Source organism: Microtus oregoni, unplaced genomic scaffold (genome assembly GCF_018167655.1).
Source record: "Microtus oregoni isolate MIOR12 unplaced genomic scaffold, Mior012 000031F_ref0000149, whole genome shotgun sequence".
NCBI lineage: Eukaryota > Metazoa > Chordata > Mammalia > Rodentia > Cricetidae > Microtus > Microtus oregoni.
In genome coordinates, this window is record NW_024543090.1 from 23913844 (window position 1) to 23940347 (window position 26504).

Below are 26504 nucleotides of genomic sequence, written 5' to 3' on the forward strand. Positions count from 1 at the left end.
AGGCATAGCAGCCTGAGATGCGTTGCGAACCTCAGGACTAGTGTCACGTGACTGTGCATTGAAGCTTGGGCCACAGAGCATTGTTAGACAGAGAAGAAACTTTGAACCAGAACCATGCAGTACTCAGCAAACTAGAGACCCGTCAAACACAGAGTCTATAAGAAACTTAGAGACAAACCTCAAGCAGCAGACCAAATATTCAGGACGGTACGGAAATAGAGTCAGTATTTGCAAACCAGCTCCTGAAAGGTGGCCCAGAGGTACAAACAACACCCAAGACTCAGTCTGTGAAGCACTGCACGGAGGCCCAGACAGGATCTGGACCTGATTTCCCCAAGGGAGACTTGAGAGTGGGATACATGTTATGACCAGCACCCGTGTCTTAGTTAGGTTTCTATTGCTGTGATGAAACACCGACAAAAAGCGAGTTGGGAAGGAAGGAGTTTATTTGGCTTACACTTCTGCACTGTAGTCCGTCATTGAAGGAGGTCAGCACAGGAACTCAAACAGGGCAGGAACCTGGAGGCAGGACCTGTTGCAGAGGCCATGGAGGGGTGCTGCTTACTGGCTCGCTCCCCAAGGCTTGCTCAGCCTGATTTCTTATAGAACCAAGGACCACCAGGTACAAAGTTGGCATAAAGCTAACCAGGACAACCTGTGACCCAACATACAAGGGATCCCTGGGGCAGGAGCCCTGGGAGACTGAACCCACCAAATAGGCCCAACAGTGTGCACACTCTACATCTCCACCCCTCTCTCCCATTCACACTTGCTCCTCCTTTATTGAATATCCAGTGTCAACTCAGCCGACCAACTCTGTCTTGGTTGCCCCTCTCTCCTTCCTTTCTCTTCGTTCTCTCCATTCTTTCCTTTGTCGGTTTCCTTTCCCAAAGATGCAGGCTGACCTGATTTTTGGGGGTCTCAGTATTTCTGCCTTCTGAATCCTGGGACTGTTCATGGGATCTGGCTGCATTTCTCTGCTTTTCTTCTCATTCTGTCAAGCTGCTTCTTCTTCCCTCCTCTTCTTGCCTCCTCTGTTTCCCTTCTCTACTTTATATCAGCCAAACACAAAGCACTGGTCCTACCTTTTCGGTTCCCTTTAGCACATTCCCACAATAACCAATAGAGCACAAAGTACTTTACTCCCTAGAATGGTTGGTAGTTACAGAGTGATTGCCTTTTACTACTGTACTTTTAAAAGAGATTTATTTTTATTTATTTGTATGCGTCTATGGAGGTATGTGCCACTTGTGAGTGGGTACCCAAGAAGGCCAGAAGATGTCAGATTTCCTGGAGCTGGAGTTACAGGCAGCTGAGAGTTGTCTAACATGAGCGCTAGACCCCAAAGTGGAATCCTCTGGCAAGTGTCCTTGACCACTGAGCCATCACCTCTGCCCGCTGTTACTATATTTTAATAGTGACTCTACCCTTTAATTGTGACTGTTATCGCAGACAATATTGTACTCTACAGTGATGAGAGACATTGCCCTTCTCAAACATGGTGTGTAAACAGAAGCACTGAAAAAAAACCTGACATTTCTCTCTAGAACAGCGGTTCTCAACCTGGGTCTCAACCCCTTGGGGGCTGAACAACCCTTTCACAGGGTCACCTAAGAGCAATGGAAAACACAGATTTACATTATGATTCATAACTGTAGCAAAATCACAGTTGTGAAGTAGCAACGAAATAACTTCATGGTTGAGCTTACGACAACATGAGGAACTGTATTGAAGGGTCGCAGCGTGAGGAAGGCTGAGAACCTTTGCTCTAGGAGATTAGCTGGTAAAGGTCAGGAGAGAGAAAGCCTTGGGCAGTGCCCTGCACCAGTGAGCATGTCTCTGCGGGGCCTGGAGCAGAAGCTGAAGGAACGGATGCCCAGTGGTCTCTGTTTTCTCAGCGACAAATGAGATGTGATCAGCCACAGAAGCAGAGGGAATACATACGTGCTTAGTTGAATACAGAAGGTGTCTACTAGAATCGCAGGGGTCACTTAGGCCCTGACTGGGTGGCTTCGGGTGCATGAATCCACATAGCTGCATCACTCTCAAGCAGTAACAGTTCGAGTCTCACGCTGGCATGCAGACAGCATGCTGTGTCCTGTGACCCTGACATAAAGCAGTTAGAGGAGCGGCTGAAACCTGTGGTTAATCTCTAATTGCACATCCTATGTGGTATTTGCACGAGGAAAGTTCATCAATCCAGAATGGACAGTCCTTTTCTTTTGGGGGCCTAGGACTAACACCCACCCCATCCCATGCTCACAAAACCTTCTGACAGCTTTGAAGGAGTGGAGAATAAGCCAATTTCTGACTGCATTCATTTTTTTCTTTCCTTCTTTTTTTCTTTTCTGTTTTGACCTCTTCCTTCCCTTTCTTTCTTTTTTTTTCTCCTAAGCCAAGGTCTCCTGCAGCCCAGCCTGGCTTTCCTCTGGCTATGCAGCTAAGGTTAACCCAGAACTCCTGATCCTCCTGCCACGATCTCCCAAGTGCTGGGACTCTGTGTGACCAATCTTTGTCAACCGTTTTTGAATAATGTTAGGTTTGAATTGGGGATGAATATCTTATTTCAGGAAACTACAATTCTTCTCCAAGGTGGGCAGAGGAGTAATCTCACCTGGCAAAGTACATGTTTAAGTGTAAGTGAGAATGGCATTTGATTCCCAGAACCCAAGTGAAAAAGGCAGGTGTGGTGGTGTGTGCTCATAATCCCATTGCTGGGGAGACAGAGACGGTGGGGATCCATCCTACTGCTGGGAAAGTAGGGACAGGGAATCCCTCCCACTTCTGGGGAGGCAGAGATGGGGGATCCATCCCACTTTGTGGAGGCAGAGATGGGGGATCCATCCCACTTTGTGGAGGCAGAGATGGAGGAATTCTTCCCACTCTTGTGGAGGCAGAGATGATGTGTGTGGGGTGGGGGGTGGGGGAAATGCCTGGGCCAGTCAACTAGCATACTTGGTGAGCTCCAGGCCAGTGCAAAAGAGACCCTGTCTCAACAATCAAGAAGATTGACACCCAAGGCTGACCTCTGACTTCCACACGTATACACACACACATGAGCATACCTCCCTACACATGTACCCACACAGCAACACATATTCTCTCTCTCAAACACACACACACACACACACACACACACACACACACACACCTCTCATCCAATAGCTACACTCCTGTGACTCTAAAGTCATGAGACTGAGGCCAGACTCTAATAAAATCCAATCTGGAACACAAAAGTTTATTAGAATAAAAATACATATACAATATCCAACATTAAAATTATTTCACGTCTCATGTATTTTTTTTCACCTGCATTAGTTTTTTAAAAATTGCTTTAAAGCTCTATGCTTTAAACAATTTGCACATATGTAAACAAGTCTTAGATTACCAAAGATACCATTACATCTGTTAGATATTTAACATCAACATTTAGGGCTGGGATCTATGAGTTATACCCTATTACACTAAGCACGTCTGTAAATTCTGGAAAGGAAGGAAGAAGACAAGAGTAACCCACTTGAGATGAGGTAAGCTGTAGGACGAGATTTTAGGACCAAATGTCGACAATAGAATGTTAAAAGCGTTCATGGAAAATTCACTTCATTTTCTTAGTGTTTGCATAGTCAAGGTTATTTTTTAAAAAATTAAAAACAACTACCCAAATTTGTTTTCGAGAAAAAGAGACAAATATCTGATTCTACTTAGGATCTGTGGGATTTTTTTCCCCCTAAGTCTTTGTCCCATCTAGAAAAAAAGAAGTGATACGAACAGTCACAAGTCCACCAAAAAGGGAGGAAAATACGGTTAGATTGACATTTCAAGCTGCCTTTTGGAAAGAAAATTAAAAACAGAGGTAGATGGTTAAATATTAGCGGCCAAGTTACTCAAGTGACTAATTTTTGCCTTGGTATGCATTTACTCAGCTTTTATGCTTGAAGCCAAGCAGTAAAGAACTTGGGAGAAGAAAGTGAACCTAGTAAGAGTAATCTTCCTTGGGTCAAAGAAAAGTAACCCAGGCCTGGGAACCCTGTTAAAGACGTGATTGTTCAAAGCACTACAGTTCATGCATTTATTAAAGCGAGAGAATGGGCCTTGCTGCTATGCTTCTTAGGTATATCTGAGGCCGTGCTCAGAGCCACGCCGTGCCCGTTCAGTCAAAGTAGGACTGAAGGGTGCCTCGGCGCCGGACGTCACAGGTCCAGCAGTGGAAGCCTCCCCCCAGGGAGTTGGCGTTTCGGATGTTAACCTTGATGGTACTGATGCCTGCATTGAGAGAGAAAGACTGGTCAGTCAGAGGGGACTCACATTAGATCTCATAAGTCCAGACACCTGCAGGAACACGGAGGTTCAAATCCCTCAATCAGGTCTACAGTGGTCTCTTCTTTTTAATTTTGCTTTCACAGACTATATTTCATCTAACCTAGCCCATCACACTTCTTTAACATCTTCAACAAAAGAAGTCAATAGAGACAGGTTTTGCTCTATGGAATGATCACGAATCAGCAGCCTGGATGAGCAGATATACCTACCAAGTACTAAAATTCAGTACTGAAATGCCGACTCGACACACACACAATAAGAACACATTCATCTTCTACAGATTAACTGGGCTAGACCACCTCAAGGGAAAAATGCATCACAGCTTTACTATCTGGGTTGTGTGGGTATTCAGGTATCAGAGCCAATCAGACAATCGGCTTCAGCCGGCACCATTTGTGAGAACATGTCTATGAATGCAGAGACCACTTAACTAACAACGCCCAGACTACGCTACGTTAGACACAGTAAGCTGCTCTTTTCCTCCTCCGTTTGAGGGCACATGAGCTGCAGAATCACTACAGGGCTCACTGTATGGTGGGGCGAACAAGGAGGCGTGAGAAAGACGCCTCTGAGGTACCCCTCCTACATCTTTGAAGTCTAAGAGTGCAGTTTGAATGGAAACACAAAGTGGATGTGGGATCAGAAGCATCCACGTCCTGGCTGGTCATAGCGTACTCATCCTCAACTGGAGAGAATCATAGCTATTTGAGGAAATTTATGTAAGTTCCCCAAGACTAACTACATGACTTTAACTACAAAATTAAAACTATCAAATCAGATTATTTGGTACTTTCCATCAGTTTAAGTTGAGAAACAACAAAATCACAATATATGAAAAAGTTGAACCCAAGTAATTTTGTTACTTAATGAAGGTGAAAGAAAACATGGTTTGGCGCTGTGGGTCCAGTCACCAGATTCTGCTCAATTCAAAACTTCAAGCTATCTTTTTAAAAACCAATTCAACATTAAGGATAGGTGTGGCAAATAAGAGAATAGTCTTTTACGGAGTATATCGGAAATGCAGAACAAAGTTTTAACAACCTAATTTCAACATATAAGCTGCCTGGCTGTTACCAAATTCACCCTGAGGATATGTCAAATGTGTTAAGGACCGCTCGCACATCATCTGTACCCCATGGCTCACACGAAACCCTTTCGTTCGAGGTTTTCCTCAACAGTATTAGAATCCTGGTCTAAAACTTAAATGTCAAAATAGGAACATGTGGCTCCTCGTGCAACCAATCCTGCTCTTTAAAAGCGGAATGACGGGCTGGCATCCTTCTCTGCATCTCAGAACCATGTGAACTGTTTTTAATGCATACACAGGTCAGTTTCCAGTTGTGTCCTTACAAGCCCTCTGAAACATGAGATTACCATTAAAGTTCTTCTAAAGGGCCCTCAGTAATTCCTTCTCTGTAGGAAGGCAAAGCAACTCATCTGAGTATGGTGCCTCTCACTCAGCCTGTAGGCACCAGGAAACCAGCAGAGAGACAGAAGATTGATTAACTCTTGCCGCTGGATGTTTCAGGACCTCATGAAATATGCCCAACTTTGAAAGGCTATGCTTAATAGAAGCAAAATCACTAACCAATTAAAAGGTGATAATTTGGTACATTTACCAAGTAAAAGGTAATAATTTGGTACATTTAAAGGGAACAGAATTCGAATTCAATAAACCATATTTTAGACTCCGCATGTCTTTTCCTCAGGTAGTGGTGACCATTGTTTATATGTGACAACATGCTGCATCCATCACACATACCCAACTTCTCAAACATCTTCTGAATTGGGGCTTCATTGGCGTCTACCATGACACGCTTCTCATCCAGCATTAAGACGTTCATGGAAAGCCATTTGGATGACATCCAGAGCGGGTGATCTGAAAACAGCATCGACGGTTAGAGCACGCGTGTCTGACCAAGGGAAGGGCACTGAAGTGACACTAGGTCCTTGCCTGCTTCAGTTCCCACGAGAGAGCTTATCTTACTATCTCATGTTACCTTTTTCCTTCCGACATGTTTTCACTATGGTGACAGAAAATGACGCTGGGCTGCAATTCCCCTGCCCCAGCCTTCTCTGTGCTGGCCTTGCTGTCCTGTTCCACCCTGCTCTGCTTTGTTGGTGTTTTTTAGTTAGATCTTGTACTACCGGGGATCAAACCCAGGGCCTTAAACACACTAGACAAGCGTTCGACCACTGAACTGCACTTCCAGCTTTGAGAACCTATTTTGATTGTACAACAACATATTTATAAATCTTACAAAACAATCCACATTCCTCAGGCGTTTGGAACTCATCCCATCTTATTTTAAAAGTCGTATCTTGCTTCATATGATATTTTAAATTCTGTCTCCTCGTTTTCGTTTTCTGTGAAAGGAAAACTCACAAACACTTGTCCCGGCCTCACTCTAGAACTAGCCGTGATTTTACTGCTCATGGGGAAAGGCCATCTCTAGTGTGACAAAAGATGGCTTTCTCTGCAGGTGAAGACACCTGGTCACAAAGGATGTAAAAGTCGACATACCGTCGGGGATGACTGGTGATGGAGGGGTAACTATGGTCCATCCTGCTTTCTTGAAAAGATCAATCTGTAAGAGCAAACAACCCAACAGACTTAAATCCACATTTGCCACTGGGTTTCTGGGAGTCGTTATGGTTTTGTTTTTAAAGATGAAGTCTGCCATATCGCCCAGGTTGGTGTTGATCTCACAATCCCCCTGCCCCAGCACCACAAGCGGTTAGCTTATAGGCACGTGCTCACTCAGCTCTCCTTATCATGAATAGCTCTTTTGCAAGTCATCTCCTCCATTTACAAAATAAGGACACAATTTTTTTTAAAGTTGATGACTTTGAGGGGATGGAGAGGGGGCTCAGTGGTTAAGAGCACTGGCCGCTCTTCCAGAAGGCCTGGGTTCAATTCCCAGAACCCACATGGCAGCTCACAACAACAGTCTGTAACTCTAGTTCCAGGGAGAGCGAACACACATACCTGCAGGTAAAACACCAATGCACATAAGAAAATAAATAAACCATACATTTTTTTTTAAAAAAGTTGATGATTCTGTTTAAATTATAATTTAAAATAGCTGCGGATATCTGTATCAGGTCTGTACAAGAATTGGCTGTCGGGCTGGGCGGTGGTGGTGCACGCCTTTAATCCCAGCACTTGGGAGGCAGAGGCAGGCAGATCTCTGGGAGCTCGAGGCCAGCCTGGTCTACAAGAGCTAGTTCCAGGACAGGAACCAAAAGCTATGGAGAAACCCTGTCTCGAAAATCCAAAAAAAAAAAAAAAAAGAATTGGCTGTCAACAGCGAGACCCATATGGAGGCGGGGCTCAGGGGCCCCACCCTTTTCTAATGAACTGTTTGCTATTGATAGAGTCATTGCCTTCACTTGGCACCCAGTGGTGAGCCCATCAGGCTCCAGTGGATAATCCCAGTCCAGCAGTCACACAGATGACCCTGGTTAGGCCAAATGGGTCACAAAACCAAACCAAAGTCATGAATATAGAAAAGGCTATGGCAGGGCGGAGTGGAGTTGAGGGGGATGGGAGGATTGAAGAGAGAATGCATCGTTTGTCTGAAGTTGTCAAAGAATGAACTTAAGTGTGTGGGATGTGTATGTGTGTGTGTGTGTGTGTAAAGCTTTTCAGCTTTCAAAATTTAAAACACCAAAGATATTTTCCCAAGACATTCTCATTAAGGAAAATTTAAACGTCTTCTGGTTAGTTATAAGAAAGCCACGCTGTGCTCTTCCGGTCGCAGGCGCTTCGGGAGCCGATTACCGTCCAGCCATGGCCAAGTCCAAGAACCACACCACAAACAACCAGTCCCGGAAATGGCACAGAAACGGCATCAAGAAACCCCGGTCACAAAGATACGAATCTCTCAAGGGGGTTGACCCCAAGTTCCTGAGGAACATGTGCTTTGCCAAGAAGCACAACAAGAAAGGCCTGAAGAAGATGCAGGCAAATAATGCAAAGGCCATGAGCGCACGTGCGGAGGCCATCAAGGCCCTGGTAAAGCCCCAGGTGGTGAAGCCCAAGGTGCCAAAGGGCCCCACCCACAAACTCACCCCTCTGGCTTTAATTGCTCACCCCAAGCTTGGGAAGCGGATTAGAAGCTAACATGGCCAGGGGTCGTAGGCTCCAAAAAACAAAGCCCAAGGTTCAAGCCAAGGCAGAGGCCTCAGCTGCAGCTCAGGCTCCCAAAGGTGCCCAGGCCCCTGTGAAGGCCCCATAAAAAAGGTCGCAGTCTGCCAGTGTGAAGACAGATGGACTGGTGTGAACACCTACACAGTATTTGCAGATGTTCAGGACCTTATGCTGTTTTTACAAATAAACTTGAGGCAAGTTCTGTTAAAAAAAAAAAAAAAAAAAAAAAGAAAGCCACGCTGTGATGATGCCAAGCTGCCAAGCTGACAGCCTCTCTGCTCCACAGTCCCGTCATCCTGCGCGGCCATGAATAAGGACAAAGGTCAAGGATGTAATGTCAAAGCAGCACGGTTGTCACGGGATAGCCATTACAAGTGAGTCATCGCCACACAAACCATACTCCCACGTAGTACATCAACACGTCCTAGGAGTTGAAATGGATCATCTTGGTCCTTAGGTATGAAAATAAGGGACAGGCATGACCCGCACGCAGCATGAAAGGACTTTTGAAAGCTGTGCTACAGCCTTGTAAACAACTCACTTCCCAGCTGGACTCAGAGGCAGCGGGGAGAAGATAAGAGGCTGTGGGTGATAGGGAGGGAGCAGGGTCAGCTTGGCAGATCTGTTCCTCCCCAAGAAGGCAGGCAGAAGGGCGGCTGACCAAGACACCTAATGCTCAGGGCATTGCTCTGGCCACACCAAAGTCACTTGTTTATAAATAATCCTGTTGAGCTGCAATTGAAAATGGTGAGGAAATCACTTTCGAAGGATAACATAGACACACAATTTGACGAGTAACAGCCGCAGACAGCTGAAATCTACGTCTGATGATACGATCCTAACAGTCACAACGACAGTGTAGAGTTCCGCACACCAGGAATCTTGTAAACATAAGCAATTCCATGTCTGATAATAATGCCACTGACCATTGCTAAAGTTGTCATTTAGAACCACTAGGGCCATGGAAATACTTAAGGTGCCAAGGTTCTTTCTTTTAAATAAAGTTGCCAGGTTCTCTAGCTTTTCTGGCGTCCTAAGAACTCTCCTACCTGGTGACACGGCCGGTCAGGATTGGAGAGCACGAGACCAGGTCCGATGATGTTGAAGGTGGCATCGATGTGCATCGGATTGGGGTCTTTAAAAGAGATGGTGTGGACCCTGTAGTCCGGAGCAAGATGCCTACGCATCCACTCGATGCCCAGGAAGTTTGTAACCTGAAAGTAAAAACAATCTTAAAAATATTCCGTTCTAAGTTTGGGAAACCAAAAGCATGTCAGATTTAAACTTTTAAATTTAGGGATCAAGAATGCGATAAGGTAGCGTGAGGCTATAGAGCCGGTTGTTAGCAACCTGGCTTCTCTGAGCAAAAATATCTCTTCCGGCTCGAATGAAGTCAGCAGCATCAAAGCATGGCTCGAACTCGGTCGTCACAAACTTTCCCTGGGAGGCCAATTTGTGTCTGTCTTCCACAGAATGGATGGGATAATCCTAGTTGGAACGAGAAGGAACACACACACATTGCATTTAGGTTTTTAAGGGATTTATTTACAAGGATATACATGATTTTAAAAATTAATTCACTAGCATCATTTCCCAAAATACTACAATTCAACTCTAGATTAAAACACCCATGGAAAAGATGTTTGTCTGTGATGGCCAATTCTGACTGCCAAGCTGATTGGTTAAGGAAAGCCCAAGGGATTGGTGAAGGATATCCCTTTAGCATTTTCAGAAATAAAATAGATTATGAGGGGCTCTAGCCCAATCAATGGATTAATCCCTTGATGTAGTCAAATGATCGCATTATAAAAAGTGAAAATTAGAGCCGGGCGATGGTGGTGCACGCCTTTAATCCCAGCACTCGGGAGGCAGAGGCAGGCGGATCTCTGTGAGTTCGAGACCAGCCTGGTCTACAGAGCTAGTTCCAGGACAGGCTCCAAAGCCACAGAGAAACCCTGTCTCGAAAAAACAAAAAACAAAAAAAAAAAAAGTGAAAATTAGGAGGGGGGGGCATAACTGGGAGAAGGTGGGTTGCTGGGGTGTGTCCTTGGGGGCTCTCTCTTGCTCTGGTCTCTTCCTTTCTCCTGTATTCCCTTTCTCTTTTTGGTCTGCCAAGAAGTCAAAACATCTCCTGCATGCTTCTGTCAACACATTGTTCTGCCAAAGCATGTGGGTGGGGCGATGACATCCAAACTATGAGCTAAGATAATCCCTTTCTCTCATAGATTCTTCCCTCGAGTCCCTTGTCACAACAAACAGAAAAGTAATACAAACAAATCAAAACAAAACCACCACCACCACAACAAAATGAAAAACTAGGCATTAGAGTAACTTTCTGACATGTAGAAACAAGAAATGCAGGTAGCAATTGATTCTGAAAACAGTCAATGACACACGTGTGCACACACAGACACAGACACCCACGCACACACACACACACGTGCAAACACACACAGACACACACACAGAGTCACACATAGAGATACACACACACACACACACACACACACACACACACACACACACGTGCGTGCGTGTGCGTGCACCCGTAGGTAGTTACAATGCTGAAAGCCAGCGGGATGAAGTCGCCCTTCTTCTTTAGAGAAGGAATTTGGACCTGAGCCCAATTTATACCCTAAAATGAGATGCCAGGTAGCTCCCTGCCAAATTTGGATGTGCAGGACTTATTTTTTCATCTCTGCCTTTAAATGCCTAGAATAATTTTTTGCTTGAAAATTATTTCTATAAGTGATTTTTTTCTATGAATCATAGTTATCTTACTAAAGACATATATCCTTTGTATTTGTGGAGGAGATTAGTTCTAGTATCCCATAAACACTAAAATCTATGGATGTTCAAATTCACTGCATAAACTAGCACAACCTGAATCCTTTAAAACACTTCTAGAGCCGGGCGGTGGTAGCACCCACCTTTAATCCCAGCACTTGGGACACAGAGGCAGGCAGATCCCTTGAGTTTGAGTCCAGTCTGGTCTACAGAGTGAGTTTCAGGACAGGCTCCAAAAGCTACACAGAGAAACCCTGTCTTGAAAAACCAAAACCAAAGCATACCAAACCAAAACAACAACAACAACAACAAAAACTAAAACACCTCTAGATTAGCTATAACCCTCAGTGCAACCCAAATGTCATAGGAAAAATGTTATGCCATATTGTCATTGAATGACAGGCACAATTTTCAAAAATATTATTGGAATTTGGTTGAATTCATGGGTGCAGAACCTGCGGGCAGGCGATAACTGCACCTTTCACCTTACTGAGAACCTGGCCGAGATACCAGATGCTTTTGCTGGAAGAAGAGAAAGACTTTCTCCTAGAGACTGCTGTGGCTCCAGCAGTGAATAGCAATGTGCCCTTAGGACAAGTTTGGCTCCCAGTGATGAAATGATAACATGCTATCACTGCCTTCTAGAGTTTTGTTTCAAGACAGGGTTTCTCTGTGCAGCCCCGGATGTCCTGGAACTCACTTTGTAGACCAGTCTGGTCTTGAACTCGGAGACCCACCTGCATCTGCCTCCTGAGTGCTGGGATTACAGGCGTGGGTCACCATCACCATCACTTTCTAGAGTTTTTGTAAGAATAAATACGATTGGTGATACGTCCTGAGCCCCAGGACTCAGCACAGAGTAAGCAGTAAATGTTATTGCTGTTATGATCATTAACATTTACTCCTAGTTTCATCTAAACATAGTAAGTTTTTAAATGAAAATGCATAATATATGTGAAGTACCAGAGAATTCCTTTCTTACGCTTTGTGGATTACTTGGAACAGCAGTCACGAACACGCTGGTCTATAGCTAGGGACATACCTTGTCATACAGTTCATCAGCCATGGTTGGCTTGGGTGCTGTTGTCCACTTGGCGCCACGGTGGAAGTAGTCTTTGATAAGTGACCTGTATGCTCGGTACTCAAAGAAGCGTGACCGCCATGCCATGGGAGCCTCAATGATCTCATTTCCCACAACCATCAGGATGTCTCGAGGCATCGCACTGTATAAACCTATTGGACCAAAAGTTCCATGGCCACCTCAGTGATGCAGCTTTCCAAAACATTAAAGCATGTATAACACAATCTATTTGTAGCAAAGTTTACTAAAAGCCTTGTTTGTCTATGTAATTATACAATACATGGCAGAAAAACACGATACATACTAGACTAGGTTGTTGACAAGAATTCTCTATTGGGTGTGATGTCAAGCAAAAATGGAAACAAAAAACTGAGTAAGATTTTGAACCATAAGCCTTCTCTACTTGTAGGTTCCTTTTTAAAGATACAGAAACAGAGTTCACAAGAGACAGTGTGACATCGTAAGATACAGAAACAGAGTTCACAAGAGACAGTGTGACATCGTAAGATACAGAAACAGAGTTCACAAGAGACAGTGTGACATCGTAAGATACAGAAACAGAGTTCACAAGAGACAGTGTGACATCGTAAGATACAGAAACAGAGTTCACAATGGACAGTGTGACATCGTAAGATACAGAAACAGAGTTCACAAGAGACAGTGTGACATCGTAAGATACAGAAACAGAGTTCACAAGAGACAGTGTGACATCGTAAGATACAGAAACAGAGTTCACAATGGACAGTGTGACATGGTAAGAACTAGGCTAAGATCATTCTGCAAAATAAATTACAGTATTCACGCACAAGAGCAATTGTGAAATAGTGGCAGTTTAAAAAAGGGGATGTCTCCATTTCCCCCTTAAAAATTGAAACATGTGTATCTGTGTGGAAGTAGGGGCACCGGAAGAGGGTGCCACAGCCCTGGAGCTGGAGTTACATGCTGTTATGAGCTGCCTGATGTGGTGCTGGGAACACTGAACTTCAGGTCCTCCTCAAGTGTAATGATGGCCCTTAACTGCCGAGCCGTCTCTCCAGACCCTCTATTTCCATTTGAATTTCTGTCGTTAAGGAAAACTAGGAACAATTCAGTGTTCTTATGAAAAATGTCTATAACATTCAGAAGCTTAGAATGTGTACACCTCAACCAAATCAAAATGAGCCAGATGCTTCCTCAATAATCTCGAAGGTGTTAAAGGAGAAGTAAGTAAAACAAAGGATTCTTCAAGAAATTCTACAAGCATCCTCCCTGTGTATCTGAGAAGGAAATCGAAAACCAAGGATCTGCCAGATTATTTTCACGATGCTGCTTACCTGTAGACTCAAAATCTGGAGTCTTATACTTCAGCGACCAGTCGATGGGGTCAGGGCGCCTCACTGTCACGCCTTCCATTTTCAAAATATTGCACATTTCCTCCACTTCGGCAACAGCCTTTTTCAGATGCTCTTTGGGAAAATACAGACCTCCGTTTTTCTGGTAAAATGGCCAGTACTTTTCGTATGTATTGGCCTAGAATAAGAAGAAAGTAAACGAAAGCGTTACAGGAGAATCATACAGCTCCAGGTGGGCTCGCAGGCCGGGAACAGCTATTTGCGCAGCGGAAGAGGGACCCAGACTGCGAACAGGTCTGTTCGGAGTTCATCCCCAGCACTGAGCACACCAGCCTCCTCACAGACCCCAGGATTTGGTGTCTGAAGCTCTTTAAATCATCTTGTTATATATATTTTTAGAGACTTGTTTTTATTTGTATGTGTGTGTGCATGCATACTTGTGCCAGAAGAAGGTGCTGGATTTCCTGGAGCTGCAGTTACAGTTATGAGCTGTGCCCGACACTGGTGTTGGAACTAAGCTAGGGACCTCTGGAAGAGCAGGAAGTGCTCTTAATCACTGAGCATCTTTCTCCAGCCCCAAATTATCTTGAGGTCTTTGATCCTTCTGCCTCAGATCTCATGCTTAACCCCTAACAGCTTGTCTGTCCCCGATCCAGGCTTGGAATCTTCCTGGCTGTGCTTCACAGACAAAGCAGGACATAGACACTCCCGTTAGAGTCTCACTGAGATGAAACAAGAGGTCAAACCAAACAAAGAAGAAAAACCCCTACACTAAGCCAAGATCCGAAATGATCCACAAACTCCCGAGTTCTTACAGAAAAGCTGAGATTTTTGTGGGACAAAAAAGATATTTTAACTGTGTGAAGATTATGTTTTCAGAAATGTTTTCCATATCTTAACCTGCATGGCTCACTTTCCCGCTGGACAGAATTTGCATTCAACAAAACTGGGCAGTGACACAAGGCAGGCTTTGGAGTTGGTCATTTGTGTCTCACACCTAGCCCCCCACCTCTCTCGAATCCAGTCTCACCTCATCTCAGGCCCCTTTGGAAGTAATCTGCCAGTGAAATGCAAGCTCACAGAGTTTCAGGATCCCAGAAGCTAAGGATGTAAACACTTTCCAAAGGTGAGATGCAAGCATAAAGATGGAAAGAGTCTACGTTCAGATTGTTGGGCTTGTATCTAAGCTGTCAGTCAGTTTAAAGGAATACACTGGGCCAGTGCATGCTGCATGTTATAGCTACCCAGAGAGATGAAACAGCGAATCCAGACCCTGAGAAAAACTCTTAGGACTTCATCACAACCCTGGCAAAGCCATGCGACATGTAAACGTTTTTAGCTGAAAAACACAATCGACACGGGTATCGTTTTTAAGTGTCTTCGCATCACTCACTGGTTGACAACCAACTACTGGTTCTAATCATGTCTTATACATAAGGTTTCTACCTCAAAGCTGACATTTGTGTATAGCAGCAAGTATTAGAACGAAGGGGCAGAGATGGGTTAAAGGCTCAAGTGCACTAGAATACGCTTAGTTTAGCTAGATACCCATAGCGCTTTGATGATCCTACCCAAGAGACAATGCTCTCAAACATGTGATCTCTTCACACGCAGGGCGGAGAGGTTGTGCGCTCACCTCCTACATGACTTAACAGGACAAGAGCTTCAGTCTTCTGACTGGACAGTGTTCCAAATAGTGAGGGGCTTGACTACTATGTTCTATAAGTTTGAATGTTTCCACCTTGATGTATAAAATCTTCTAAAACTAGGATTCTTTATTAAGGCTCTTCTTAAAGATCTTTGTTTTGTTTTGAGGTAAGGTCTCATCATTCAGTCTGACTGGCTTGGAATTCAATCTGTAGACCAGGCTGGTCTTGATCTCACAGAGATCTGCCTTCCTCTGCCAAGTGTTGGGAGTAAAGATGTGCACCACCACACTTGATATTTCTAATAGTTTTGTTCATCAGGACTGGGCTAACTGCCTAGATCTTCAATACCAAAGACATTCCTCCCCCTCAGTTTATGTCTCTGCTTTTATATTTACCTGAATATGATAAATAGAAAATATATTTTCTTACCTCTGCTTAGTCTGGAACCCAGGCTGGAGGACACAGAATAATCTGAGAAACAGATCTTCCAAAAGAGCTAGGCTCTGAAAGCTGAGCTGTTAGTAAACTAAGGTCCCCAGGCCAAATCCAGCCAGGCTGCTGTTTTTACCAACACACGTTTAAGGGGACTCACCATGCTAATTTTGTTCCACGGTACCTGTGGCTGCTTTCCCATTGTAGTGGCAGGGCTGAGAGTCAAAAAGCTGCAGGGTAGATGTACATTCTCTGCAAAGCCTGAGTCATTTACTCTCTGACTTTCGAAAGAAACCGTTTTCTGGTCACTGTTGTGATTAAGTTGACTTTTGAAGATCTATGAACATATAGCCAACTTCTAACCCAGGAAAAATATTATCAGCGTGAAACATTTGAGTACTTTTATGGCTAATCCACTCTTAACGAAAGCAAAACAAAAACAAAGTAATGCCAAACCAAAACAAGTAGTTTTCTACTCCCGGGAGTTTCTTCAGTAGCAGCTAGAAACAGAGGATAATGATTCTTTATTTTCTTCTCTGACACATCCTGGTACTACTGCCCAGCCATTCACTACTCCATCTTCTCATGCCAGGCACATCTCCTGCAGTCCACTGAGGGACAAGAAGCCTTTGACAATTCAACACAGAATTACGGCAGACACAGTCATGTCGTCTTGCCAGACTCACTCCAAAGTATTTAGTGTTGCGTATCTGTTCAGAGCGAACCTTGCCTTGCTATGAAAGACTAAGTCAACTATCCTGGGAGAAAAATTTTATTTGAACAAATGTTGGTGCAGTTTATAATCTGGCAAACATTGGACAAAGTCCAAATGATCAGGGCAAATTACATTTTCTGAGGAAGATTTAGACATTGTTTACACTTTCTTTATAACCTTGATAAATGAGTTAGCAATCATTTACCAAGAATTTTCCAGACAGTGAGCACTCCACTGTGGCACGTGACGCCTTTGACAACCTATGGCAGAGATGGAGCTGCATTCCTGGAAACTTTGTAGCCCTCACACCCTGAAGCTCTCTGTGCAGAGTCTGTCTGCTCCACTAATTTTCAAACGCCCTCTCTGGAAAATCTAAGAAATACCAGTAGACTCGAACTTTTTGTTAATCAGGCAATAAACTTGTATTACATTAACCTTAATTAATAATATTTTTGGAGTCCTCTATCAAGGGCCTTATTTAAAAAAAAAGACAAAAGCAACTATTTACTATGTTTTCAAAAAAAAAAAGCTATTAAGTCTTTAAAATAGTGCTTTCTGACCTACATGTTTCTTGTTCCTTTGAAAAAAATTTCCAACCTGTGTGTCTTGAAGCATATTTTAATCTCTATTCACCTAGACACCTGTACACTCTGCTACATTGTTTTAGCATTCTTTTGTTTTTGAAACAAGGTTTTGCTGTGTAGGCTGGGCTGGTCCTAAACTCAAGATCCTCCTGACTTAATGTCCTGAGTGTTAACATCATTGGCATATGTCACCAAACCCAGTCATTATTTCCTTCCTTCCTTCCTTCCTTCCTTCCTTCCTTTCTTCCTTCCTTCCTCCCAGGGTTACTCTGTGTAGCCCTGGCTGCCCTTGAACTTACTCTGTAGACCAGGCTGGCCTTGAACTCACAGAGATCTACCTGCCTCTGCCTCCTGAGTGCAAGAATCAAAGGCGTGCACCAACACTGCCTGACTCTTATTGTTCTTAATCAGAGTAATTTTATCTATGTTCCTGGGCCTAGGGGCACATGTCTGTCACCCTACCACAGAGAGTTAGAGGCGGGGAGGAGGAGTATCAGGAATTCAAAATCATCTTTGGATAGTTTAAGGCTAGCTTAGGCTTCATGAGACTCATCTCTCTATCTTTCTCTCTAATATATATATCTTCTATTTACTTTTTCCTCCCTCAATGCCTAGCTTAGTCTGTCACATAAAACAGAAGTAACCAGAAAAGTGAATGAAATCAGCCAGGCGGTAGTGGCGCATGCCTTTAATCCCAGCACTCGTGAGGCAGAGACCGGCGGATCTGTGAGTTTGAGGCCAGCCTGGTCTACAAGAGCTAGTTACAGGACAGGCTCCAAAGCCACAGAGAAACCCTGTCTCGAAAAATCCAAAAAAAAAATTGAATGAAATCAATATGGCTAATGCTACTGGTATTCTACACCTAATACATTTCCAGCATACTTTTGTAATGTAACTGGCAAACTGGATCCATAAAACTACAACTTTTACTTTCCATATTTTGTGCTTTACAACATGTAATTTGATAGCTTCAAGTTTAATCCTGTGAGGTAGTTGGCAAATTTATAGGAATTCTGCAGGTCATGCAGCTGTCAAGATGAGTTATCCAGCTTTTACCAGGTAACTAATTCAATGCCAGCCCCTTGCCTTTAACGACATTCATTCCACAAGTATTTTAAGCTACAAAGTCTAAAGTCACAAATCAAGTGTCAAAACACTTCCAATGATCTCTGAGGATTCTGATTCCTTAAGATCACACGGTATTGGGGTTGGACAGATGGTTTAGTAGTTAAAAGCACTTCCTGTTCTGCCAGGGGACCTGAGTTCAGTTCCCATCACCCATGTCTGGCACTTAGAACTACCTGTTACTCTAACTCCAGGGGATCTGACACCCTCTTCTGGCCTCTACAAGTATGTGTACAGGCACACACACACACACACAAAAAAAAAAAAAATTAAAGACATCTGAGGTCAGATTTTATGAATATATAATGGTCAATAATTTTAAAGATGGATTAGATGATAAACTATTGCCTGAATTTGAATTTTCTCAATCAAAATGGATAGGGATTTCTTTTCAAGAAAAGACTTTGAAAGACTATATCTTATTTATTTTATAATATGGGGATAACATATACATTAATCTGCTTAGCAAATTTCAGGGATCAGAACCAGAGATATATTCAGAACAATATGAAGAAACCGTTGCTGTCTCTGCCAGGTCTCACTCAAGAACTACTGCCTTGGCGGATCTCTGTGAGTTCGAGACCAGCCTGGTCTACAGAGCTAGTTCCAGGACACCTGTCTCGAAAAACCAAAAAAAAAAAAAAAAAAAAAAAAAAGAACTACTGCCTTCAGAATACTTTGTAACTACCCAATGCTTGGCACTGGCTCTCCCCTCAATGTTCCTTACACTTCAAGCACCCTGCCAGCCGGGTGGCATAGATACATAGATACTGCGTCAAGGTGTACATCGTATCTCTCCAAACAGAAGTGAGCTTCTTTATGTCCCTGCATTTCTGGTGACATGGCTACAGATTTAGTTCCGCACTCGGCACTGAAGATGAAAATGTAGATATTTAGGAAGAACTCATGTACACTTAAGATATATAAGTTAATTTATAACTCACTATTAACAAGATTTTTAAAAGTGCTTACAAAAAGGAAGGGGCCCTTACCTGACACTCCATCTGAACACTAGCCCATATGGGCCACAAAAATACTGCAAGTAAATATTAGGAGTTTATTTTTTAAAAGGAAGATATTGCTTATTGCCAGGAAGCTCTGGAGGGTCTGGGAAAGACATGGTAGAGCTAGGTAGTGGCAGAAGGGAGTGCAGGAAAGTGGGTGAGACACACTTGGGTGGGGGCAAAGGCCTGATTCTTATTGGTCTTTGGTTGCTTGCTAAAGTCTGCCTGAAGTCCAGGTGGGCTACTAGAAGAGAGAAGCTTAAATAGGAATGAATATCTGCTAGCTTGCTACACTCACACATCTCTAAGAGGAGGTAATAAGTGAACCAGGAGTCCTGCAGATACAAGGAGAAATACCAAGGTACATGGTATTCAGCTTGTGGAGAAACCTGAATACCATGAGGGCTTTATTCTCAGCAATGGAAGGAGGGTGTTAGTAAGGCAGGGGAATCGTGGAATCATAATGAGTCACATGATCAAATCTGGGTTTAAAACAGTCACTCCAGTAGTGGCTGGGATACGGTCTGGAGAGGGCCGAGAGGAGAGGCAGCTGGGAGCTTACAGCAGTCGTCCGGGCATAGATGAACTCCAGACCTAGGGCAGAGACTGAAGCGTGGGGGCAAGATTCCTTTCGACAAAAGACTTGATGTGGGCAATGTGACTGAAGGGGAAATCAAAGATGACTGGTGTTTTAATCTGATTAAGTAAAACTGCCAAAAAGTAAAAGGAAGAAATGAAGACTTTGGCTTATAGATGTCCTGCAACTGGAACTCAAGCTGTGTCAGTTGCCAGTTGCCAACTCCACATCCACCACGGAGTTCACAGCGGAGACCTAGACTAGAAGGCCCATAGGGGAGTGGTCTGGCCTGGAGCGAAGGAGGGTGCAGAAGCTGCGAGAACGGCTACAAGAACGAGCCAAAAGTGAAATAACAGTCGCGAAGTAAAATATGGGGAATACCAAAGAATAACCTCCTAGGAAAGCTCTCCTCGACTCCCAGGGACGTTTCAAGAAGGAAGCGATGTGTAAATAATACCGAATTCTGGTGCGAGCAAGCAAAACGACTTAAAATTACTCCGCTGCCCCACCGAGGTGAAAGCGGCTGCAGAGGAGGGCGGGAGCAGAATCAGGCTGCAGAGGCTGAGGAGAGAACTTCCTGCAAACCCTTGCTTACCTTTACCTCCACCGTGAATGGTGGGACACAGGCATTTTCTGCCCTGCCCACTATCACTTCCTCTAAAGGGTCCCATTCGTTGTAAGAGGACACGGGGCAGTTCTTGGGTAGAGGATCGGTGGCCTTGTCTTCAGCTGCACAGGAGTTCCGGGAGGAAGCTGTAGCTGCCTGGGTACTCTGGAAAGTTCGCTGCACCCATCCTGTCAAGAGTCCTCCAAGCTTAAGAAACAAAAACAAAAACAAAAAAACTCAAACAAGGTGGGGTTAAAGTCTGAGAAGCCAGGATAACACAGACAGAGACACTAAGATGTTCGTAAAGAGAGGGTTGTGGGCAACTTAAAACAAAAACAAGCCACTCAACTTTTTGTTGATTATAGATTTTCTTTTCGTTTATGTTAAATGCTGTAACTTTTAAAAACCCCGGAGAAGATCTGGTTCCTGGCCACCACAATCCCTGTCTGTATCCCAGAATAATGCAAACAAGCTTTCAGAAACGTTCACAGAAGACAGGTCATTCTCTTCCCCAATTACGTGCCCTGTCATGTCCAACTGGGGGAGGAAGTCGTCCTTCCTCAGTCTGAAAATTGGACTCTTTTTACTGTGAATAACACGGAATCATTTGAAAAGATCTTGCCTTTCAGAAGGAGAAGCGCCAACCCATTTTTTAAAGTCTCTGACATATACTTCACATTCCTTAGCATTTCAAGTCAGAGAGTGACCAACTGTCACTTGCACCATATTACAGATGGTCCCTGATTCCCTTGTTAAAAATAGGGACCTCTATAACACAGAGCGGGGAGGATTCCTTCACCCGCTTCCCTGTGCAAACCTCACCCCCCCCCCCCGCCCCCAATCTCAATCGGGCTGTTAAAATTCCTCCAGAAGGGAGCTGGAGGAACCCAAGGGTGGAGACCCAAAGCAAGAGGGCGAGTGACAGTTGTTCAGGAACCAGCTGCTGGCAGAACTCATCTGCCAGAGCTATTCTTGTTGAGGGGCCAGGGAGAATCTGCAGGCATGCGCAGAGATCCCAGGGAAGCAGAGGGCAGGGAGGAGCAGCAGGTGGGGGACAGATTGGACTCATTCCAACCCCCAGTAAGCATAGGGAATCCCTGTTACAGCTAGAGCCCACAGCTCCATCCATCCACCCACAGGCATCTTCCCAGAAAAATGCCTTCGCGGGCTACCCAACCCAGACCACGCCACCCTCTCACTGGGGAGTCCGGTCCCCCTCTGGGTTCCCACCCTGAGTCCCGCTGAGGTCCCGAGGGTGCAAAGGAACGTACCCGAGATCCGATGTAGTGCACCGCCTCGGCACCTCGGCTTCCGCCGCGCAGACACCTCACCCTCAGCATCGCCCTGGTCCTGCCCGCTCCGCGTGCACAAGGTCCCAGCCACCGCCCTCGCTCCAGCTCCCAGCCTGCGGCCGCGCGCGTTCCTTTTGTAGCCGCGCCCCGGGCCCGGCCTATTGGCTGCCGGGAACAGGTGGCCTCAGCGCCCGCGGGTCACATCCCGGGACTTGCCCTTTTTTAGCTCCTGGTCCCGTGCTGGCTCAAGGGAGCACCGCGAAGCCCCACAGGGAGGTTACCCAGTGCCTCGTCCGGGTGGTCTGTTTGGAAGTCCATTTTGCCACCTGACTACTATGCAAAGGCCAAGGACAGTCCTGGGCTTAAATTCAGGTCCGTGCATTGACCCAGAACCCAAAGTGACACCGAGTGAAACGACCCTGGGTTAGTTTCCTACTTTTACGACCTGAGTCTGTGGGGTGGTCTTCAGAACACTGGCCCTTCAATCTTGAAAACAGAAAGACATTAAGTCAGAAATAAAGGAGGGCTGCAGATCAGATAGCTTTTCTTTCTGAAACCTGTCTTAAAATGTTTCTTAGGACATGGCTTGGGTGCTTGAAAGTAGTTCTTGCAGTGCAACCTTAACTGGATTTGAAAACCTAAAACTGGAGAACTCAAAATAGACATGCTGCTTCTTAACAGAAGGGACAAAAGCTTTGAGTACTTCTTGTAATTTTTTTTCCCTTTTTGGTTCCTCTGTGCTTTAAAGAGTAGAGCCGTGCAACCCGGTCTGGCCTCCTCCAATCTCCTTTATGCTGTAATTACAGGCCAGCACGATGAGCCTCCGCAATACCCCCCTCCCCGTCCCCCTCACTTTGTGTTTATCTTTTGTAGAAACTGAGAATAGTTGCATTGCTTTCCCCTGGTCCACGAGCTACCCGGGGACTAAAATAGACGGTGAAGGGGAAGTCTGGTCAGCTCTAGGACTTGTATGACTATGAGTTAACCCTTTGTCAACAGAGAGGCCCCAAGATCCTGGTACAGTCAAAGGAGCCAGTGGGTCAAGGATCCTATCTTAGCTCTGCTCCTCAAACACCATGTGATGTGGACTCACAACCCTTGACCTTTCTAGTGCAGGTTCATTCTGCTAGTGAGGACTTTGAGAATTTCTCAAAATTTAAAAAAGCAATTAAGCCCCATAGAAGAACACAACCGCCTCTTGAGGCTACGTCTCTGGGGAGCTTAGGGTGACCAGATACGCAGCTGCCTCAGTAAAAGGATGTTTAAAGATGGGAAAGAGCCAGGCAGTGGTGGCGCACACCTTTAATCCGAGCACTCGGGAGGCAGAGGCAGGCGAATCTCTGTGAGTTCGAGGCCAGCCTGGTCTACAAGAGCTAGTTCCAGGACAGGTTCCAAAGCTAAAGAGAAACTCTGCCGCCCCCCCCCCCCAAATAAAAGATGGGAAAGGCTGGGATGTAGCTTTGTAGCTGAGTGATCATCCAACATGCATTTAAGAACAACCAAGCAACCAAACCAAGCAAAAACCTCACCACAAACCTTATAAGGCCCGGCAGAGTCGCTCAGGCTACACAGCAAGTTCAAGGCCAGCTTGGAACACCTGAGACCTTGACTCAAACAAAAGCTGGTAAATTCACTTAACAAGAATTTACTTTGCTTTGCTTCAGATCTGTCTGACATCTGAAAACATCCCATGTCTCTCATTAAAGACATTCTTTTCATTTTGTAAGTGTAAGATCTAAGAGTCCCCGGCTAAAATGAAGCTAAGGTGCATGCAATTTAGTTTTAGATAGTTGAAAACTTTCCTAGCCAGACGGACACTCGTCTCTCTTGGAACCCAGTAGGGAAAAAAAAAGTGAGATCGAGGAGCCCCATACACAAGTCCTACAGCCATAAATCACTCTCTGTACACTTTTGTTTTTTATTTTGTGGGTTTGAAAAAATTCTGTATCTTTTTTTATAACCTCATCAACTGAAATCACATGTCTATACTGATCATGCCTAACACTGGGGCACACCTATTAGGTGTCTGTAGTAACTCTTGACAACGTCCTGGTCTTTAGTTGCTGCCTCGTTCAGAAGCTGTATATAGTGTGTGATCCTTGCCTTCTCTTCTCCCTGTAAATAACACCAACAACAGAGGTTGAACTAGTAACGTTAAGATGCTGGTGGTAATTTCTACAACATAGTAAAGTCCCATAGTAACATACTTTGCAGATTAATCCAAAGGCATGATTCAGAGTATCACGGGTATGGGAAAAAAAAACAAAGGGTAAGAAATAATCTCACAGGGAAAGGGTATGGCTTTTCATCCTCCTTCATGGAAGCTGCCTTGATGATATGCCTAATTCAACTTCATTCCAACCAACAAAATGCAGGATTTTTGAAGATTTTTCTGAGATTAAAAATAGAACAAATAAAAACTAATAAAGTCAGTGGATCAGCAAAATGAATAACAAAAGAACCTGTTAGGAGAATCCATATTTCACTGCTATGGTTGGCATCGAACTTGTGTCTAGGTATGGATCTTTGAGATTTTTCCATATGTACACTCGCAATGGTAAGGTAGGCTACCTATAGAAGTCACCTACTCGGAGACACATTTGTATCTGTAGTGTAATGTAGTGTACTGTGGTGTCGTGGATACTCCCATAGTAAATCAGAAGACGATATAATAATATTCAAGTTCAAATAAGGTAGCTAAAGTATATCTTCAGAACTAGAACGTAAATAAAGAAAGTTGTAATTGAAGATATTGACTCCTAATGGCATTCTGCTATGCTCAGATCAGTGCCTTGCTCAGCCATCGTCAGAGAAGCATCCTCCTGCAGTAGATGGGAACAAACACAGGAACCCACAACAGGACAAGGTGCTGAGGGTGAGAGACCCCAGAACGCTCAGTTCTAGTTGTAAGTCTCCATCAAATTCCTCTCTCCAGGAATCCCACAAAAGAGGCAGAAAGCGTGTCAGAGCCAGAAGGGATGGGGGACACCAAGGACACAAGGCCTTCTAAACACAGCAGCACTGATGTGTATGAACTCACACAGACTGCCGCAGCATGCAGAGGGCCTGCGTAGGTCCAAGTTAGACAGGGGTCCCAGCACTGAGGGAGGAAGTGGGCACAACCACCCACTCCCAACACTGAAGCTATCTCTAATTATAACCACTTTCAAATGGTTTTTGTTTTCCCCAAGGGAGTTTCACTTGGTGTGCAAACCACCCTTAAGGACAGACCCCGTGGCCTGCAGCAGATGGCCAACTTAAAACAAGCTCAGTGGCAGTTTTGGAGGTTCCTGGCCTCATCACACTTTGTCTGGGCGTTACCCTCACAAAACAACCTTCTCCTTTCCGGGACCCTTGATGTGGGGAAGGAGTCGCCCAAGCAGGCTGAGACTAACACATCTGGAGGCTGGAAGACAGGGCCCTCCTTGTAAAGTATCAAGTCAGTGCCTACGCTTCTCTGTGGGAGCCTAGCGAACTCAGTGTAGTCCAGTCTTTCCCCTCCAATGTCCCCTCCTCCTCCCCTTCCTCCATCTCTTACCCTTCTTCTCCTCTTTATTTCTCTTCTTCTTCATCATTGTCATTATCTGCTTTTATGATGGTAGGGATCAAATTCAGTGCCTTATATATGTGATAATCAAGTACTTGACCTCTGAGCTGTATCCCTGACCCTTTTTTTTTTTTAAATATTGTCTTTCTTACTTGCCGAATCAATCTGAGGAACTAATGAGACCCCCTTTCTGTACCTAGGACGCTACAGGATTGGCCTCTTTGTCGAATACCCAGTGTTCTAGCTCACAGCATTCCCTGCCCGAGCGGCTTAGTCCATTTTCCTTTCCATAGGCTCCAGGCTCCGCAAGGACAGGGAGCCTGTTTTATCTTCCACTCTGCCCTGAGCACAGTGCCTGATGCAGCACAACCCTCAGTCAGTGGTTGAATGCTGAGAACCGAGCCCTCTCTCTGGTATCTTACGGTCTTTGACGTCAACTGGCGCTTCGAAAGCTCGTGCCGGCAGCCTCTGGGCTACAACCGTACGAATTCACTCAGGATCTGTACCAGCTATGAACAGTTATGTTCTAGCTGTCAGCATCTCACGAGAAGGATTCTTTCATCAGAAGTCAGCTGCAAAGAGAAGCACCAAGGAACTGCAGCTTCCCCAAAGCATTTAAAGCACCCTCAGCCAAGTCAGCTTTCAGATTGACCTAGCCCTGAGAAGATGAAAAGAAACAGCAGCGTCTTTTCCAAGCGTCTTACTTCTTTCACTCCAGTTTTCAGGGATCTCCTAGAATTCCAAGGCAGTAAACACTTTCTCCTCTTTCAGGACAATGCCCTCCATCTGATAGTACCGTAATATCAAAGTATAGAGCAGGCAAATTTCTTGATTTGAATCTCACACTCAACCCACAGAACAGGCCAAACACAGCGATTTTTTTAAACACCAGTTTCATTTGATACAATACATGTGGCATAAAAGCTCATCTGTGCTCTCTCCCTCATTCCATTCTTACAACCCAAACTCCTCTTCCATTCCGTTTCCAGCAGTCTTCTTCCGGCTGATTCCTCCCCCCCCCCCCCCCGCCCCGTTCTTGTTTCTGGTCTAGACTTCTAAAAGAAAATTCTATAAAGCAAGAGACAGATTGAATGATAAGTTTCCAGGAAATGGTTTGGGGAGCTGCAACACATTAACATAGGGCAAAGGTCTTGACTCTTAAATGAACAAATATACTTTTTCTTAGTGAATATTTCTTTCTATTTTTAGATTTAAACATTGATTTATTTATTGTGTGTGAGTAAGAACACCATTTCACGGATGTGTGCACACACAGAACTCAGAGAACAACATAAGGGAA

The 26504-nt window shown here is 44.6% G+C and overlaps 1 protein-coding gene across 1 annotated transcript; it reads right to left on the reverse strand.

Moving 5' to 3' along the window:
• Positions 1-3217: 3217 nt before the first annotated feature.
• Gatm (glycine amidinotransferase) lies at positions 3218-21794 on the reverse strand. The gene is made up of 9 exons (XM_041679285.1): positions 21637-21794; positions 20354-20572; positions 13655-13850; positions 12303-12493; positions 9824-9961; positions 9523-9687; positions 6845-6908; positions 6083-6199; positions 3218-4263 (listed from the first exon to the last, which is right to left on the reverse strand). The coding sequence occupies exons 1-9, from the start codon at positions 21703-21705 to the stop codon at positions 4151-4153; spliced, it is 1272 nt and encodes a 423-aa protein (XP_041535219.1). The 5' UTR covers positions 21706-21794; the 3' UTR covers positions 3218-4150.
• Positions 21795-26504: the final 4710 nt, after the last annotated feature.

Coding starts and splice junctions, on each gene's coding strand:
- Gatm (XM_041679285.1), bottom strand. CDS start 21,705: ATGCTGAGGGTGAGGTGTCTGCGCGGCGGAAGCCGAGGTGCCGAGGCG. Junction 13,851..20,353: donor CATTCACGGTGGAGGTAAAG/GTAAGCAAGGGT, acceptor TTCTTATTCTAG/GCCAATACATACGAAAAGTA. Junction 6,200..6,844: donor ATCACCAGTCATCCCCGACG/GTATGTCGACTT, acceptor TGCTGTTTTCAG/ATCACCCGCTCTGGATGTCA.